Source organism: Aplidium turbinatum, chromosome 2 (genome assembly GCF_918807975.1).
Source record: "Aplidium turbinatum chromosome 2, kaAplTurb1.1, whole genome shotgun sequence".
Lineage (NCBI taxonomy): Eukaryota > Metazoa > Chordata > Ascidiacea > Aplousobranchia > Polyclinidae > Aplidium > Aplidium turbinatum.
In genome coordinates this window covers 49516249-49534904 of record NC_137473.1, presented here as the reverse complement: position 1 = coordinate 49534904, position 18656 = coordinate 49516249, and the positions used below count along the sequence as shown (strand labels likewise).

At 37.3% G+C, this 18656-nt stretch overlaps 2 protein-coding genes across 3 annotated transcripts in view; one reads left to right on the top strand and one right to left on the bottom strand.

Annotated features, from left to right (window-relative positions):
• The first annotated feature begins 1784 nt into the window (after nt 1-1784).
• On the top strand, nt 1785-8270 carry LOC145786694 (succinate dehydrogenase assembly factor 2-B, mitochondrial-like). 2 transcript variants are annotated; one of them, XM_082598422.1, is made up of 5 exons: nt 1785-1958; nt 2185-2321; nt 3296-3442; nt 7691-7786; nt 7956-8270. In XM_082598422.1, the coding sequence occupies exons 1-4, from the start codon at nt 1818-1820 to the stop codon at nt 7767-7769; spliced, it is 504 nt and encodes a 167-aa protein (XP_082454548.1). In that variant the 5' UTR covers nt 1785-1817; the 3' UTR covers nt 7770-7786; nt 7956-8270. The 2 variants fall into 2 exon arrangements, with proteins under 2 accessions (XP_082454548.1, XP_082454540.1); XM_082598414.1 differs by having other exon boundaries at nt 7691-8269.
• A 386-nt stretch (nt 8271-8656) lies between these two features.
• The window catches only part of LOC145786685 (phospholipid-transporting ATPase ABCA3-like), a 35033-nt gene continuing 25033 nt past the window's right edge, over nt 8657-18656 (bottom strand). The window contains exons 32-38 of the mRNA XM_082598402.1: nt 17942-18061; nt 17587-17784; nt 16562-16749; nt 14188-14358; nt 13467-13636; nt 12908-12993; nt 8657-8862 (exon numbers count right to left, since the gene is read on the bottom strand). Coding sequence (XP_082454528.1) covers nt 8728-8862; nt 12908-12993; nt 13467-13636; nt 14188-14358; nt 16562-16749; nt 17587-17784; nt 17942-18061 — 1068 coding nt within the window. The 3' untranslated portion in view covers nt 8657-8727. The remainder of the gene's footprint in view (nt 8863-12907; nt 12994-13466; nt 13637-14187; nt 14359-16561; nt 16750-17586; nt 17785-17941; nt 18062-18656) is intronic.

Here is an 18656-nt window from a genome sequence, read left to right as displayed (position 1 = left end):
GAACACATATTGATGCGTTTAGCTCATAGCAAAGAAGAACCAGGCAGGCAAAGAAAACCCGACAAAGAAATTCTACCACGGGCAAAGACATTTTAGCAGTGACAGGTTACAAGATGGTTGATTTCGCTTACTATATTTTTCGCTTTGAAAATTGAAAAACATTTGGCAACATTGGAACAAAGTTTCATTACATAATAAATCAGACACGGAAACGGAAATTTGGTCTCTCTTGATTGTGGAAATTAGATACATAGATTTTGTTTGTTTGTTTTATTATCTTTATCCTGCATTGCGGGAAAGCGGACTTGAGCGCTATGCATCGGTGTACGCCTTCCAACGTACACCTGACCCACGCTGCAGCCGACTGCAATGTCTGTTTCCGGTTGTCTACTCTACTTATGACTTAAATTTGGTACTACCCATTACTCGAAATCGATCACTGAGTAGAGGCAATCATCGTAAAGTTTCTTGCCCAGAGAAACAACAGCAAGTGTGGGTGGCTGGAGTCGAACATGCAGGCTTTATTAGCTGCTGCGAAAAAGATGCACAACAAGTCAAAACACAATGTACATAGCAAAACTGTTGAAATGATTACAATTAAAAATAAGAAATTGATGAAAGCATCACAACAGCGAGAGGCTGCGAAGTGACCAAAATAAGAAGTGGTTGTACTCAGCTTAAAAAAAAAACTGAGCAAGTTAGACTTACGAAGTAACTACTTATGAATCGCGGGCTCAGTGGCTAAGTGTCCAACATATCATCAAGTCACACTGGTTTGGCTCTTGGGGTATTCGCTTGACGGCTTGAGCAACGCATTATAAGGACTGTTCTCCATTCAGCAACTACTATTGGATGGAATCAGTAGCGTAGCCAAGGGGGGGTTGAGGGTTACAACCCTCCTTTTGGCACGTGTGTGGCGTCACGATATTGAGAATGATGCTTTCAGTCTAAAAAATTGCCTAATTTTAAACAAAACTGCATTAAAAGACCGAGTTTTGTCAATACCAAACATTCAAACATCTCAGCCAGGAATTAGCAACAACAAAACATAGAGACTTAGCTTTATTTCCGAAAAATATAATACTGAAGAAAACATGATCTTATCCTTTTGCTATGCCACCGGACAGCACCATTTTACAGGAATATTCATACCCACATTTTTGTTGAAAATGCTCTCAGAATGCACCAAATTCAAAGTAATTTTTTAAAATTTTCTTGGAGTGATCCCGAAGACCCCCCGCCGCTGGGTCGTCAAACCCCCCCTTTCAAAATTCCTGGCTACGCTACTCGATGGAATGATTTACTGATTGACAACTATGGAAGCTTCACTCTCCCAACCTCGTTAACCAACCCTGCATCATTAATTCATAGCCTCTACAAGTACTGTACCGGTATGTGAAACTGCCAGGAATAACCTATCAAATACTTTGTCACTCCGAGAGTACTGTAAAAGTTCGAAAAGCAAACCAACCAATAAAATGCTCTCTCACATTTCTCTGAATAAAGTAATCTGTTATAAAAAAATCCTTTTTTAATTAAAGTAACTATATTTAGAGCACTGGTTGCAATAAAAAAGCGTTGAGTTGCCAGAGTTTTGTTTTTTTGTTTGCTCTGGATTTCAAAATTTTCCAGATCGCAAGTTTTTGTCTTCAATGGCTTAAAGCATTGCTCAAATTAGGACAGAACATTTTATCTGGCAACCGTAGTGCCATAGATATAGTCCAGTCCTATTTATTAAAGTAAAAAGGTTCTTTACATTGCTATAATTTTACCTTTTTAGACAAGGGTTTTATAAATAAAAAGTATTGGCTATCGGTATGTCAAGGTTAAATAGTGTTTTTGTCAAAAAACTCATTAATTTTTCACTATTGCATCAGCATGGATCATCTCACTGTGGTGGTATGTTGTCTTTCACAAGAATGTTTACTAATGACAACAGTGAGTCAGAATTTATGAAGGTAAGGTATGTGATAATCTTAAATATTGTCCACTTTTTCACTATACAGAAAATACTTTTTTCCCCTTATATCATAAGTGTTCTGTGTTTGCCCCTTTGTGATAAACCATCACAGAATTAACAAAGCTCACAGCTGGTGTTGTGCACAGTAGTTTTAGCGTTTGATGGGCAGTAACACACTACTAAGATAGCTTAATATTTTGTTTTATGATATTGTCTTCTTTTAGAACAGGTCTGAAGAATATTTGTATCAAGATGAACCTTTAGATCAGAAAAGGGCACGGTTGCACTGGCAAAGTCGGAAACGAGGTATATCAGAGACCTGTTTAATATTCAGCACCTTTTCTTCAAAACACTTGAACAGGTAGGCTAACACATATGTAGATTTATTAGACTTTGAAGCACTTTGATTAAGACATATAATATTTATCAATAAAAAACCAACCAGGTTTGGTAACTACAAAAATTTATTGGTAGAGCTTTCGCCGCCGTAAAGGTGGCTTCATCAGTACTCTTGATTTCAAATCGTTTGAAATCAAGAGTACTGATGAAGCCACCTTTACGGCGGCGAAAGCTCTACCAATAAATTTTTGCAGTTACCAAACCTGGTTGATTTTTTATTGATTATTATACGTTTGGTTGAATCCTTTTACATGGATCCTACAAATATTTATGATTAGCAATTCCCAAAACACCGAGAAGCCAGAACTGAGGTTAAGAGTCTGCAGAAACCTTTTATTACTATATTTATACTAGGGTTACTCAACTGGCGAACCGTGGTCCGAAATCGGACCTTCTGGGTGTTGGTGGTGGACTTGAGCTTTTGAAAGAATAACCTTATTGCCACGTTTCAGGGCTTTTTTAAACAGATTTCTAATTGGAGGAAGCAATTTTTACTGTGATTATTTTAGTTGCTGGGGGCTTTGACTCCCCAACACTCTCTCAGAAATCCAATTCGAGTTACCTTTTACCTAAAAAAGTGGTTTGGTAGTACATAGTTTAACTTTCGTGGTTGGCTGGTTGCGTGCGGAATAACTTATTCACCGGACCGCTAAACATATTCAACTTGTCAAGTTGAGTAATTTCAAAATCTAATTACTCATTAAACAAATTTTTTTGAATAATCCCTGTTTAAGGACCACCCTATTATTTATGTCATTGTTGTTGATATCACCTCAATTTATCCTTAAATGTTGCCAGTCTCTGCACAATACTAACGGTATTGTTTTTGTATAGTTGAAATCCAAAAAGGTCTACTCTAATAAAACAAATCTACAAAAGTACGCAACCTGTTATTACTACAGTACCGGTACAACTAAAAAAATATTTGCTTTTCAGTTTCACGCAAGAACAAGTAGATGCATATGATCGTTTGTTAAATGAGCCAAGCAATGATTGGGATATATATTATTGGATGGTTGGACACAAGGCTGTTCCAAAAGATTATGACAATGACATTATGAAGATGCTAAAAGAGCATTGCAGGTTAGTAATTTCTGACAACATAAAATTATAGACGCATTATAAGTTTTGCTGAAGTATTTTTATGAGTTTTCGTGTAAATCATTTTGTTCTTTCAAAAGAAATGAGTTACAGTATTTGAATGATAGCACGACTACATGTAGTTCCTTGATAATTGACATGTTAGTTTTTAGTTGTAGGGTCATTCCATTATATTTCAGGTCATGAAAAAACCAATACTCTTGGAAATGTTTCACATACTTTGGCAGTTAGTTCACAATCATTAACTGAGCACACCAAAAAAAAAATTTTTGAAATTGATCAAGTGGTTTAGAAGTTGTGGGGGTTTGAAATTCACCACTCGACCGGGGCATCGTGCCCCCCAAAATTCAAATTTTGCTAATATCTCCTAATTTATAGCTAAAAAAACAACCAAACTATGTAGAATACTATTTTTGGGGGCAAGGAATCTGAATTTCCAGTCAAAATTGGTGAAAAGATATCATTTATAGATGAAAACAACGTTTCAAAAATTTTGGGGGGATAACTTTGGGTGGTGCTTTGGCCATGTAGCCATAACCAAACTCAAAATTTGTTTTCTTGAAATTATTTACCTGTTCATGTTATGTCTTTAAAAGGATGTGCCGATTAATCGGCATCGGAATCGGTAGGTATCGGCAATTTTTGGAGAATCGGAATCGGCATCGGAAAAAATTGCCGATTCTTTCCGATTCTTTATCAAAGTTTCCTAATCAAAAGTAGCGCGAGCGCGTGGAAATACCGATCAAAGAACGGCTTCTTTGAACAACCGCATCAGCCTCAACTAGCATTCGGAGAGCGGTAATCTAAATTATGATGATTGTCCGCCATTTTGTAAACTCTTGTTTAGTAGGCACGAGATCAAAATACTTTTTTTCTTTGAAATGACGAAAAACGTTCAAAGAGAAAATCAGACCAGATAAAATATAAAAGTTGAATGATTACACAACGGTTAGAAGTTAAAGGAGAAATAGATTATTACGTAATAGTTATTAGCTTGCAGTATGCGAGGCGCTAAAAGCAAGAGAAAAAGCGAGGGAGTATAAACTGCTAAGAAAATGAGAGCAACTGTCTGAAAGATTCAATACGCTTTAGAAAAAAACAAAGGGCGTCAATGGAAAACAACGTGTGAAGTTGCAAGTTATATCTTTTCAGACGCTAAATTGCAGTGAATTAATCTTGTCACTTAGTAAACACGTAAAAAAAGATTACCTCGTTTGCGCAATAATCACTCGATTGTTTGTTCAACCTATGAAACGGGCTATGTTACGGCCAAATGCTGTCCCAGCTCTAGTCGGCATTCGGCAAAATTAGGGAGTTTTCTTTGATCTGTAGAATACACCTTAATGCAGACATTTTTAGCGCAGCAAAAAGAGAAACGACATCGTGTACAGTTAGAAGTTGTCATTGTTTTTAAACATTGTAGACGTCAATTTATTATGTTCTTGTGCGATTATTTTCTCCTGTATCAATCACCTGCTTTAAGTTATGTAACGGAAAGGAAATCTTAATTTATTTCGTCATCCCCGCACTGGCTACATAAATCCATCATTGTTAAAAATTGCAAATGAATTGCTTTCGTCACCACCATCGTCGATCGAAAGCGAACGAATTTTTAGCACAGGTGGCAATATTTTTACGCCTCAACGGAACAGACTTACTGCAGCAACTGGAGAAAAGTTGATGTTATTGCATTTTAATTTACGTGCCTTTAATTTTGAATATTAAAAAGCGGAAATGTTCTTTGTAATTATTGTTTAATCGTTGTAAAATTCGTAGTCACTGAAAGTTGCTTAATGTTAATTTACTAAGCAGAGAGAAGTAAATTCCAAGTATAGGCCTATTACGCTTAATGCGTTCAACAAACAATCATGTGATTGCGCAAACGTAATCAAACCAGCTACTCGGTAATCTTCACGTGTTTGCTAAGCAACAAGATTGTCTGCAACTCTACGTTCGAAAACAATAGTAATTTCTTCACAAGATGTTTTTCTTTTTTCGTCTATTGATGCACTTTGAATGCAAGGCTGGTGTGTTACTTTTTTAAAGGTTTTTGTGTATTCAATACCGCTGCGTTCATTTTCTTTTACACTTTGGTCTTTTTTCTTCTTGTTTCTGGCACCTTCTTGAATTCTGCGAGAAAAATACTGCAAACCGCACAAGATAATATTTTGCACACTGCGTTAAGCTACGTTTTTGCACTCTGTGAGCGATGGCGATTTTCCTCTTTTGACTGATTTCCGCGACAAATAAAACGCGTGTCTATCAACACTTTGTAGCGCGCAAGAAGTAAAGAACTACGGTACCGTAAAAAATCACGCTGTCTAGAGCAGGCGACAAAGTGAACGCTTTTAGACACTTCAAAGGCAGCAACTTGTAACAAAATCGCAACCACTTATAAAGCGCCAACTAAAAGCAGCTTTAATCATTTAACCAAAGAATCGGAATCGGTATCGGCATCGGCAAATATTTAAGAATCGGCATCGGAATCGGCATCGGCAAAAATTCTGTAATCGGCACATCCCTAGTCTTTATGATGAGTTATTTTAGTTGTTCCATGTGTTTTTTGAGAGGGACTGCAGTTTAAAACTGATACTCAGTTTGGCAAAATTCCAATTTATTTGACATGAAATTTTGGCATTTTTGAAACAGCAAATTGCAATGTCTGTCATCTGACAGTGATTTGTTTCAATCCATATGATCAAAAAAGTTAAAAGTATAATATTATTAAATCCCATAGGTACAGTTTAGAAATTATTGAGTGAGCATCAAGTTATAAAAAATACACCAAATTGCACATCAGTCTAGTTAAAAAGTTTTTCAAGTTTGTTCAGTTCTGAGCTAAAAGTGTAACTTCTACCATTGGATGTAGAAGGTGGAGTTAGTTTCAAAAGTGCAGAAGTGGGTGGCATCCAGCATATATGGTCTTTTCCAAACCAAACTGTTTAACAACTCCTTTCCTGCTGAATAATAAAAACATCATAGCCAGGCAGTTTTCTACTTCAATGAAAAGTTAGTTCAGAAATGATAAGGGTGCATGTGCTGGTTTGATAAGAAACGGTAGCAAAATCTTGATCAGACTAGCTGTGTGATATCAGCTGAATAATAAAACATTGGTAGTTTGACACATAAAACAATTCTTAAAGAAATGGACCATAATATGGCTGAACCCTGCAAATATTGTGACAAAGCATCAGTTATGTTTCAATTATTTTCATTTTTTTGATATGTATGGGTTGATATTTTCTAAGTTGAATATTTTGGTTTATGCAAAACTTACATCAATCAAAGTTCGTGAAAATATTATACTGAATTGCTTTGTTTGAAAAAGAAATTTTTTTTGCCGATTTTTTTCTCCACGCTCCGAAATATTCCCCCAAAGTTAGCGTATCAAAAATAAATTAAGAAAAACTTTAAACCTAAATAACTAAATTATCATTTGAAATGTTCATCTTGGCATATTTTTAATTGCAATTTAAATGAATTCCTTGGATCTTAAATTGGTAAAATGCATGTTTTTAGTGCGAAAATCGTTCAAGGTAAAGAGTTATTGTCAAAAAATCAAGGCGCAAAATGAAAAAAATGGCTGTGCTCAGCTTCAAAAATCCTACCAGTGGCCGAAAATTCAAAGTGCTCTATCTCGGCCCCAATTAAGATACTTCAAAAATTTTTTTTGCTATTGTCATCATTTTTTAGTATGTATGTACAAAATACGCAAAATTTGTGACTAGTGGTTACAAAATTTGAAAAAAATCTGATGATTATAAATGGAATGCCCCACTGTACAATGTTAAAAAGGCATTTAAAATTTGCAAAATTTTATAAAGAATTTTGACTACCAGTCCAGGCAAGGAACAATATGGAACAACAAAATTGGAGTGTGTTTATCAAAATATAAGTCCAACTTAACATCGCCCCCCAAAAAAAATGTTTTTTTTTTTCTTCGGCTACATGGGCAAATTTCTCCCCAAAATATATACCTCAAAAAATATTTATAATCAAATTACTCCAAAACTACATGTTTTTCTTATATTCTGTTTGCAAATTTGGATTCCTCATCCCCCAAAATGGTATTCTACATATTTTCATCAACTTCCTAGCTTCAGTATAACAGATATTGGGGCATTTTTACTCTTTGGAGCTGAAATACTGCCACCATGCGGTTAAAATTGAAAATATTGTAACTTTGAAACCCATTGACCAATTTTGAAAAAATTTCATATTGTTTATAAGGAATGAAAACAAGGAAGAACGATTCGAACAACCTGCACTGAACTACAAACCCGTTGTGGAGGCGAATAACCCATCCTGACCACATTCAAGCCTGGGGTGATTGCATGTTCTGGTTTAAATCACCGAATGCATAAGAACCCAATCAGTATTCTGTTTTACACAAACTAGTCATGTCTATGTGTTTATTTATTATTATTTTGATAACAACAGATTTAAATCTTGAAGGTTTCTTGTAAGACGTTGCTAACAGCAATTTTATATGTAGGCCTACAGAGGAATTCGGTTCTGTTGCAGAGTCCCGTTTTAACCTACAGGTAGAATTCGTCTGCAATGACATTTCGCTATAGAGATATAATTTCGAAGATCTTTTCATGTGCCACTGTTGGCGGGTTCTACTGTACAGTACATCATGTAGACTACTGCCAAAAGATGCCTTAATGCCACACGAATAAAAGAGTTACTATCTATTTGATTTTTACTGAGTTTTAAAAATCGTAATTGCGTATGAAACCATGGCTTGAAAGTTTAAATCATTCGTTATAAATATATATACATTTACGATGAAGATGAATTGAGTTTCATATCGCCTAAGGGAACGTTCAAATATTACGTAACGCCTTCGAGGGGGAGGGTTATACAAAGCGTTACGTTAGCGTCACATCGGGGGGGAGGGGGTTCAAGCAAAACGTTACGTAACGCTTTCGAGTACGGAATTGTAGTTTTTTGTGCTGAATTCGTAGTGAAAAACGTTACATGGGGGAGGGGGTCAAAAATTCGGAAAAAAAGCGTTACGTAATATTTGAACGTTCCCTAACCAGTATGCGAAACCACCAGGAATAACCAATCAAGGCTTTGTCAGTCCGAGGATAAAGAATAAGATTCAAAACCAAACCAACATGAAATTTTCATCAGGCAAGTTGTGGCGTACCTAAAGTCTGCCATTATTAATGTTGAGTAGATGGTAAACAGCGTTTCAACTTGTTTTATTTGCAAAGGTTAGTTTACAAAGCAGTTCATTCTTAACACAATTGAAATCGTTATGACGTAGTTTTGACGTCATCAGTTATCTGCCGCCGTACCAGCTGAAGAAAGACTTGTTCGAGGGTTGTTTGCGTCACAGTGTAGTCTCCAAAGCCGAGGGCAGCTTTCGCGTCCTCGATAGATTGAAACAACTAAAAAGGAATGCTTTTTATACCTACACAGTAGGGTGTCCCACTTTTAGTCGACTTTTCAGGAAAATTAGGTTCGGGTCAAATTCTGAATGGATTTTCGTCACTGATTTCAAAAATGACGTTTTTTTCATTATGACGTCATCTTGATGTGCCAGCTAGCGGATTTTTGCTATTTTGGCCTTATCACAAATATGGTAAGAGCTAGAGACTTGGAACTTGTGCCAAAATGACCGGAAGGGACGATTTCCTATTTGTTATCAATACAATATGAAACGCTAACTGCAACAGAAAAGAAGTTATTTTGAAAAAACATGTTTTTGCTCATTTTTGGACAAAAAAATGAGAAACACGGCAATTTTGCTACAGTGATGCTTCTATTTCGATTGTTAAGTTGCTCCACCTTGTTTAGCAATTAAGTACAGTGGTAGTAGTAGTGGTACACACTCTTGAATGTCTCTTCCATGTAAATGAGATTTATTTTACACACGCAAAAAGCCTTTTGGAAGGCAAAGTGAAAGGCCCTAATGCATACGAAGATGGTGGTTTAATGAACATAATTAAGAAAATACCAAAACTTAAGCCTCAACATCTGAAAATACGACAATATTGTAAAGTTTCATCACAGCTATAGCCGCAAATCATTTAAAAGTCAAGATCTTATGGTTTTCTGAGCACAAGAAAGAAACTAAAGATTCATCTTTTCGGAGCGACCATATGTGTCTTCTTGCTATGGCAGTTCATTTAGTGATGGTTGTTCCAGGAAATTTGAAACCTCTACTTTTTTATCGTCAAGAAAGCGTGTCTCATGCACGTTGGATAACAACAGCGAGTGGTTACTTAAGATTGCTGATTTTTGGGTATTGTGTTGGGCCTCAGGATATCCCTAAACTTCAACGTATGGTTTCTTTTATTGTTTGTGTTTATTTGCCAGCATTTTTAGTCATTCATCTTAACCTTCCGCTGCTGAAGGTCCCTCAATTGGTACCGCTTACAAGAGATTTATTACTTGCATATAAATCTGTGGATGAACCAGTATTCAACGCTGTTCTGAAACATTTCGTTAAGCATGCATCCCAATGGTTGAGCCCTAAAAACGTTGCTTTAAGTTCTCCACGCTGAAGCTCCGCCTTTTGCTGCTGATGCGGCAAGACAGAAAAGTTTTCCAAGAAACGTTGATATCGAGCAGACGCTTTTGAAGCGTGACAACTTAAGTGATTTTTTTTCTCCGTAGAAAGTAAGATGGCTCCACGCAATGCATGTTTTTCATCTTCATCAGTGTTTTTGCGTATGATCAACAACAACAATCGAGGAACAGAGCGCTTTATTGGCAGACTGAAACGCGTTGTGAACGGCTTGATTCGAGATGACCAAGATGATTTGGCCAAACAGACTTGCGCATTTGTGCTGCTTTGCACAGTATGGTGTGATAAATAATCCCATTGAACTGTGTTGTGTTGATGAATGGTGGTTTTGTTTGATAGATCTTTGAACGAAATGATCAAGGGTTTAAAGTTAGCTAGTATTAGTAATTGCAATATGCATGTAAAAGTCAATGCTGAGGTATATAATCAATTGTAAATACAATATGCTAGACTAACTACCACTGTACTTAATTGTTAAACAATGTGGCGCAACACAGCAACTTAAAAACCGAAATAAAAACGTCACAGTAGCAAAATTGCTGTGTTTCTCATATTTTTGTCCAAAATGAGCAAAAACATGTTTTTTCAAAATAACTTTTTTTCTGTTGCAGTTAGCGTTTCATATTGTATTGACAACAAATAGGAAATCGTCCCTTCCGGTCATTTTGGCACAAGTTCCAAGTCTCTAGCTCTTACCATATTTGTGATAAGGCCAAAATAGCAAAAATCCGCTAGCTGGCACATCAAGATGACGTCATAATGAAAAAAAACGTCATTTTTGAAATCAGTGACGAAAATCCATTCAGAATTTGACCCGAACCTAACTTTCCTGAAAAGTCGCCTAAAAGTGGGACACCCTACTACACAGTGTGATGTTGGCTGTTCTGTGTCAGTCATGAACATGTGCCCTGGAGCACAGTTTCAACACAAGTGAACAATGGTGCAGTTAAATTATTGTACACTACTATCGAGTGCAAAGCAAAATTGATCCTTAGGAGGCCCATTTCTCTATAGCAGTGGTTCTCAACCTTTTTGTTTTGGCAGACCCCTTTTGGTACCTTCGAAGCGGTCGCGGACCCCCAAAAAAATTTTATCTGAAATTTTGGTAGCCTATATCGCTTTTCCTATAATTATAATGGAATCAAATGTTTTATGAGTTTCGAAACGACACACTTAAAAGAATTTGGTGAACTCGCGACACACTTATGACTAGGGCAACCAAAAGTCAATAAAGTCAAAATTTTTCTGCCTTGTTCAAAGTTTATAAAACGTCCAGAAACTAAATTTCAGGCTGACATGAAGAGAGGTTTCAAAGTTATTAAGTCAAAAAAAAGTCAAATTTTTTGGTTAGGTCAAAATTTTCTTTTAACGTAGTTTTTCTTCTCTCTATTGATATTTTATTAAAGCTACACAGATACTGATTTTTTGTTGCAATTTATGTTGCTATTCTGACGTAATAATCCATTTGTTGCAATTTCTGTGGTAATAGTCTTGTTTCGCCCTGCCAAATTGGAAAATGGGACGAGATGATATTTCACCACATTTATATAGCCTGCTGAGGAACTCCCAAGCAACTTCTGTATCAGTAGTGAGAAGTTTGTCCATTTTAGAAAAAAATTTGACGAGAGACAGGAATTTCAAAGGCGATAATGTGAAACATTACTTGATGTTGAAGTATAATACTGCAGAATCCCCTCAGTAATTTCGGGATATTTAAAGACACTCCATATTTATCTTTTGCAGTTTTTCGAGTGATTTTCGTTAGGCCTACATGTTCGTTAGCTGTGGTGTCATTGAGTCTTCCACATTTTTCTTTTATTTTATTAGAAAAAGAAGATATTCTTACCTTACGGTTTGATTTCTAACATGCTTTGTATTTCGCATTTGGGTTGCAAACGCAGAAAGCTATTGGTCAAAATTAGGTCAAAATTTGTAAATTATAAAGTCAAAATTTTAAGTTTTTAGGTCAAAAATTTGGTTGCCCTACTTATGACTATTGATGACATTAGAGAAATTATGTTATGAGCTTTATGTTGGTACATCAAAAATCAGTAGGCTATATAATCTATAATTATGTTGATTTGATGTTTTTCTATAAATTTTATCAAAAACCAATAGAATTTTGCGACCGTTACAAACAATTTCTTCCTTTTTTCGTTTCTAATCAATATTAATTCGTTATAATCTTTGTCATCGCAAAACTGTGAGTGGTGATAGACTGCTGACCAACGTTTGTATTTCTAAGTTAAGCATTGACCAATAGACTACTGTCTCAAAAAAATTAAGTTGAACATAGCCTTATTAAAAAATTAATTCATTTATATGATATTTTTTTAGTTAGAAACCAAACCTTTGAACTTTCAAAGGACATCGCACCGGTTCGTTGGGAAGTACAGTTTGAAAATTACGGTAGCCTAATACACAAATAAAGCACAACCAACCAATTTTTACATTTCGTAATTTATATACGAAATGTATCATGCTGCAAACTCGCAAGCTTTCACGGACCCCCTGAAATCGCTTCGCGGACCCCAAGGGGTCCGCGGACCCCCAGTTGAGAACCACTGCTCTATAGCCTCGGCTACAATGTAGCCTATTCGTGCGCTCATTAATAACGTACAGTGTCTCGTCGAAAACTTTATTGCAGTTCCAAACAACAAGATTCCTCTTGACATAAACCCAACAAAGGAAATTACTTACTACCAAGGACATATCCAAGAAAAAATTAGAGGGGCGGGAGCAAATAGAATTATTACACATGTCAGTAAGCCCGGCAACAAGTTGGCAAAAGCCAAGCGCCCAGAAGGGTGCAGTGGATCTCCCCCACAAGATTTTGAAAATATATTTTCAAATTGCGCATTCTGAGAATACTTTTAGCCTAAATTAAAACAAGTGCAACTCACTGTAGAAAGTTTCAATTCAAGACCATCTTGAATTTGAGGAACGTAAAAAGTAAGCAGCCCTTGATTTTCATCTTTCAATTCACAAGCTGTTAAAAGCAGACATTGAGATGGTCACATAATAATCAGCAGCACCGCGACCGTTTCCAGCGCCCGAGTAGGCCTACAATGACACTTTTTGCTCTAGCTAGAAGTCTGGTTATAAAACATGATGAATGTTGATGCATTATCCAAGATTTTGAATTCTAGAACAATCATACGCAACAACAAACTCTATGAAATATTTGTCACCGAATTTTTCATTACAAAATCTAACCTTTGAATTTACCACTAAACCAAAAGGATGCCTAGGCCTAGTATGGCAAAAACTACTAAAACTGAGTAAAAATATCTCGATTTTATAAACAATCCTTTCAAGCTTTCGTTCGCGTGATCAGAGTTGCCAAGAAAGATTAGAGCTCTCTAGAAAGATTTAGACTTGCTTAGTTGCCAAGAAAGATTAGAGACTTACGTTCCCCGGGTGTGACAAGCCTTCAATGCAACACGACTTTTAATAACTTACCGGGTAAATACTTTTTAAGGTTAGTTTTCACATCTGAGTCGTTCGCTTTTATTTCCACAGTGTATCCTTGGCCAAACTTGCTCTTTAAATGTTGAGTTCCGCCAATGCAGCGCAGCGTCCCATTCACCATTATTGATAACCTAGTGCATAAGGCCTCGCATTCCTCCATGCTAAAATGAAATACATAGCCATTGAGCTGTAAGACTACATGCTGTTTCTAATGTCTTCATAATCGTTATATTCTTGGCTTGTTTCAAGAACGAAGCAAAGTTTGAAAATATTGCAGCTGGCGTAGGCTACTGCATAACTATAACCATAAACAGACATAACTCAGCAACAACACTACACTATAAGCTAACGTTTTCGGTTAGTCATACAGCCCTTTTCAAGCCTAAGGAAAAATATTTTTAAAAGAAATAACTATAATTTTAGCAACTGGTGCACATGCCATTAAAAAAAATCTTGAAGGTGCAAACTTGGTTCCAAAATTTACATATCGTGAGCTGCAAGTGGCAATTACAGTTGTAGTCAGAAAAATACGTCGTTTTGCATTTTTTCAATGTCTGCGCTTGACTGTAAAAAATGTAAAAAGGGCAGGTTTGGTACCCGAGGAATTAAATCCACAAAAAGTTCGAGTTTGTTATTCTTAAAAGATTCAGCTAAAAAAAAAAAGCTGAAATACTCCGCTAACAAAGAAAAGGCGCGTTCCGATTGTTCAAACCTGTGTGATGATATCACGATCGATCTTCCGCTTGCTCGTACTGATGTCAGAGCATCCCATAGCATCCTCCTTGCTCCAGGATCCATTCCTGTGCTGGGTTCATCAAGGAGCACAACAGGAGGATTTCCCACCAGAGCAATAGCAGTGCTTAACTTCCTCTTGTTGCCTCCACTGTGCAAACATCATACAAAACTGAGTGGTCAGTTAGAAAATTAGGCTACTTCTTGGAGGCAGTGACGTAACTAGAAAGTTGTAGGGAGGTAAAAACAACTGTTGGGAAGGAGGCAAACGTCATTTAACATGAACTACAATGGTATTAAAGCGTTGTAATAGAACATGGAAAGATATATATCATACAAATAAAATCTCGTCGATGTATCAATCAACAACTGCCTGCGAACTGTCACAGGTTGCCTCCGCCCAACTCCAACTGACTGTTTGCCTGTCCTTGCAAACATTGAGCCAGCTGCACTACGGCGCCAACGTGCTGTTCTTTCCCTGAGCCGTAAAGCCCTAAACCCTGGCCATCCGCTACACACAACCACGCTGAGATATCCACCAAAGCAGCGGCTAAAATCAAGAAAGCCATTTGCACGCGCTGCACAAGACCTTCTGGCAGCCTCTGGTGGAAGCTCTAGCAAACAGTGGTGCCACGCGGCGTGGTGTGAATAATGGTTAAGCAGCACGTCCCCACTTCGCCAAGTATTCAGATCCCCATCCGAAAACCAGCTGGGACATGGCCTCTCTAGACTTGCCTCATCAAGGCGTAACCGTTTGCTCACTGGTGTTGGACGCTATGGTGCAGACATGTTGCGCTGGGGCTTGGCAGAGAGTGCTGCTTGTGAGTGTGGCAAAATGCAGACGGCAGCCCACATTATCAAGGATTGCCGGCTACATAGACCACCCCATGGTATGGAAGGCCTAATTTCCATCGATGACGACACCAGGCAGTGGCTAACCAACAGATGCCCTGACATATAGCGACAATACGAGAGAAGAAGAATACAGATAAAATATTATACGTAGATAGATAATAAATCAAATAGATTTACTAGGCCTACTATCTAAACCCTTGACAGCCTGTTTCACCAAAAGGAGGATCATCAGAAGGTTCATATATTTTTAAGGGAGTGGGGGCAAAATCAAATGCTTTGGCGGCGTTGTCTCCCGTGGCTACGTTACTAGTTGGAGGTCATGATCCAAAAAAGTTTCACACCATGCTGGGGGCTGTCCAAAGTATCATTTGATGCTTGTCGTTCATGTATGTAGGCCTAAATATGACCGTCATTATCAAGCGTGTTAAGGTACATCAGGGATGGTCCAAGACTGCGAGCATGAAGAGCCACATTATGGTTTGAGGAAAACTAAGGGCCGCATAAAAATTGATTTTCAGCTTGTTTGCGACTAAAAAAAGTGATTTTCAACTAGTAAAGAAGCAAAATGCATGACACACCAACAAAATAGAAAAACAATATTATGGTTTCTTGCTTTTGGTTATTTTTAATCTCTGCATAAAATTCGGTGGTCGACTGATGTAAACAAGCACCCAAGGTTTCATCAGCCATTCTGTTCAATGTGTCACTTTTCAACCACTTTATAATTGAGAAAGTGCTTTCGCAAATGCGGGCTATGTGCTATCGAACATGGGAGCACATCTCCAGTGCGAAGTCTTTGATGTTAAACTCCTTCAGAACGGAAGTGACTTGCAAGCACACCAGACACTGTGGCTTAGCATTGTTATTGGCAAAAAATATCTTTCCGCAAATACTGCAGAATAATTCAGCTTTGTTTTCTTTTAGTTGACACTTATTTTAATAAAATACTGTATTACTTCACTAAATAGATAAGTCAGTAGCTAACTTACATCTGAATTCGAGAATCTAAGCTACGCACAACAATCAACGCAAGTCTGTGTCGTCAAAAGCCGTAAAAAGAAGTTGTTACCCTTTAATGCAGTTTGATGATGATTTATTTATGGTGTGGCTAATGCAATGCATTTGTGTAAAACGCAGGTAGGTGCATTATAACACCTGTGGATTTTGCACTGGAAAATTCGGCGTGCAAGAAGTGATCCCGGGCTGCATGCGACTGGTGTGCCGGGGTTTGGACCACCCTGGGCTACATGATAAGTTAGTCGGATAAGCTCTTACAACGTCTTGAAACAAAAAGATCAGTGCATACTGCATAACCAACACAATATCTGGCAGTCTCAGCTCAGCCTATTTTATTTTTCTTCGTTCGCAGACAATTTAACATTTTAAAAGTTAGTTTTTCTTTACAGATAAGGAAAAGAGAAAAACTGAAAAACGAGAGAAACGTATTTGTATCAAGTTTCTTTTCTTGACTACATTGCATTGGGTAGCCTATCACCTACCTGTATTTCCCGCATTGCTTGTCAAGGTGCTGAGAAAAATGTAAACTGCTTCCAAGGTTTGCAATGCAAGCAGGGATGCTCGATTCAGGAACACCTCGCAATCTGGCAAACATTCTTATAGTTTCAGAGCCAGTCATTTGTTCAATCAAGGCGTCGAACTGTGGACAGTATCCCATTCTTTGCTGAGCCTAAAAAGGAATGTGACCTTATTAGGCTACAACTGGATAGTTTGTTGATTTAATGCGAGTAAAAATAGCCTACCTGTGTAACACGGCAAAACACAGGACTATATAGTACTGGACAATTTATTATGGACTTTATTTATTTTTGGACAATTTTCCAGCAAATTTCAGATTTTTTTTTGATAACTGAGAGCACTACAATAAATGTATTGGTGGTTCAAAGCAAAGAAGTTGCAATTCTCCAACATCGGTATTCAATATCACGTAATAATGCCGGATTGTGACGTCATAATGGCACAAGTCTCTACTACAATGCCAGCAGTTCAGCCTTTGTGACGTCCATTATGACGTCATAATGTGGCGCTGTTGAATACCGATTGTGTAGAATGGTAGCTTCTTTGCTTTGGGCCATCATTACAATTATTTCCGAGCTCTCAATTATCGGAAAAACAAAAAAATTGAGATTTGCTGTAAAATTGTCCAAAAAAAAATCCATAATAAATTGTCCAGTACTGTAGGTTCAATTTACATGTTTCAATTTAAATAAAATTCAATTTACATGTTTAGTTGATTTACAGCAACATGTTCTTGTGTTTTGTCCTGCTAGACAGTAGACAGGTAGCCACTACCTGATCTATCTCTCTGAAGAAGTCAGTCGTGTCTGATTGACGGAACGTCGGAACACAAGCAGATTATCACCTTCTACATTTTGTGATAGTTCAGCTTAGTTTGCACCAGAAGAACGTATATCATATTTTTACAGATAGGTGTTAACATATCAACTCAAGATGTTTCTTGCAATCATTGTTTCACATCTGTGATCACTATTAGAAGACGACGCACCTGTCTAAGATGACTTTTTATATCGTATCCGTCTAAATAAGCCGTGCCACTAGTTGACTTGTAGTCACCGGTCAGCATTTTAAAAGTCGTTGTTTTCCCAGCTCCATTGATCCCAAGCAAACCGAAACATTCACCTTCAGGGATGCCGATGGAGAGATGGTGCACAGCGATCAGTGCGTTTTCACCAGATCCATAAATCTGGGAAAGAAGAGTGAGCTTACCCAACAACGGCGGAACTTTTAAACAAAATAAATTGAGCAGTCAATGTTGCGTCTACACACTGCAGAACATTAATTTACCAAATACACGTTGTTTATCTTATAACACATTAATGTTGAAACGGGGTCAATCTTACCTTTCGCAGGTTTTTAAGAATCAATCGATCAGTTGTCACCAACTCTGACAACTCGGTGCTGTTAATGCGAATGGATTCCTTAGCAACATCATCGTCATAGATTTCTCCTTGTACGTCTACCTAAGATAGAGTTCAATTTCTTTAATAAACACTTGAAAGTAGTCATACACTCTACCAAATACTGTATAACATGTCCTTTAAAGCAACTTACGTTGTTCAACAACTAAAGGCGGGTCACATTAGAGATGATAAGGTTAAGTAGAAAAATAGAAGGTTGTGTAAAATATTGGAAGATAATTTATTCTGAGACTAAGAAAGGTTTTTTTGAAGCAAGTAAATTGTGGACGTTTCGCACTCAAGACAAAATTTAGGAAGATGCTTGTTATCGAGGTTGAGAAAAGTAAAAAAGCTTCCGCTTGATGAAGTCTTATGGCTTGCAAAGCACTTCTACTAGGTTAGGGCTGCCATACGTCTAGCTACTAGATGCCAGGGTAATTGTCATGGAAATGTTTTGTTAAACTAGCCTGACAGTCTGAAATACGATAGAAGTGTAACTTAGTGCTTGCAGTGCGCGAAACGCAATTATGCGTAGGTTTACTGACATTGTTACTGTCGACAGTTAAAGCTAAAGCACCAACGTAAATTGTGTGACGTCATAGTTGGTAGGGGTCGTTATCTTTGTGTTGTAGTAACCATTCTTTACCTGCAACTAGTG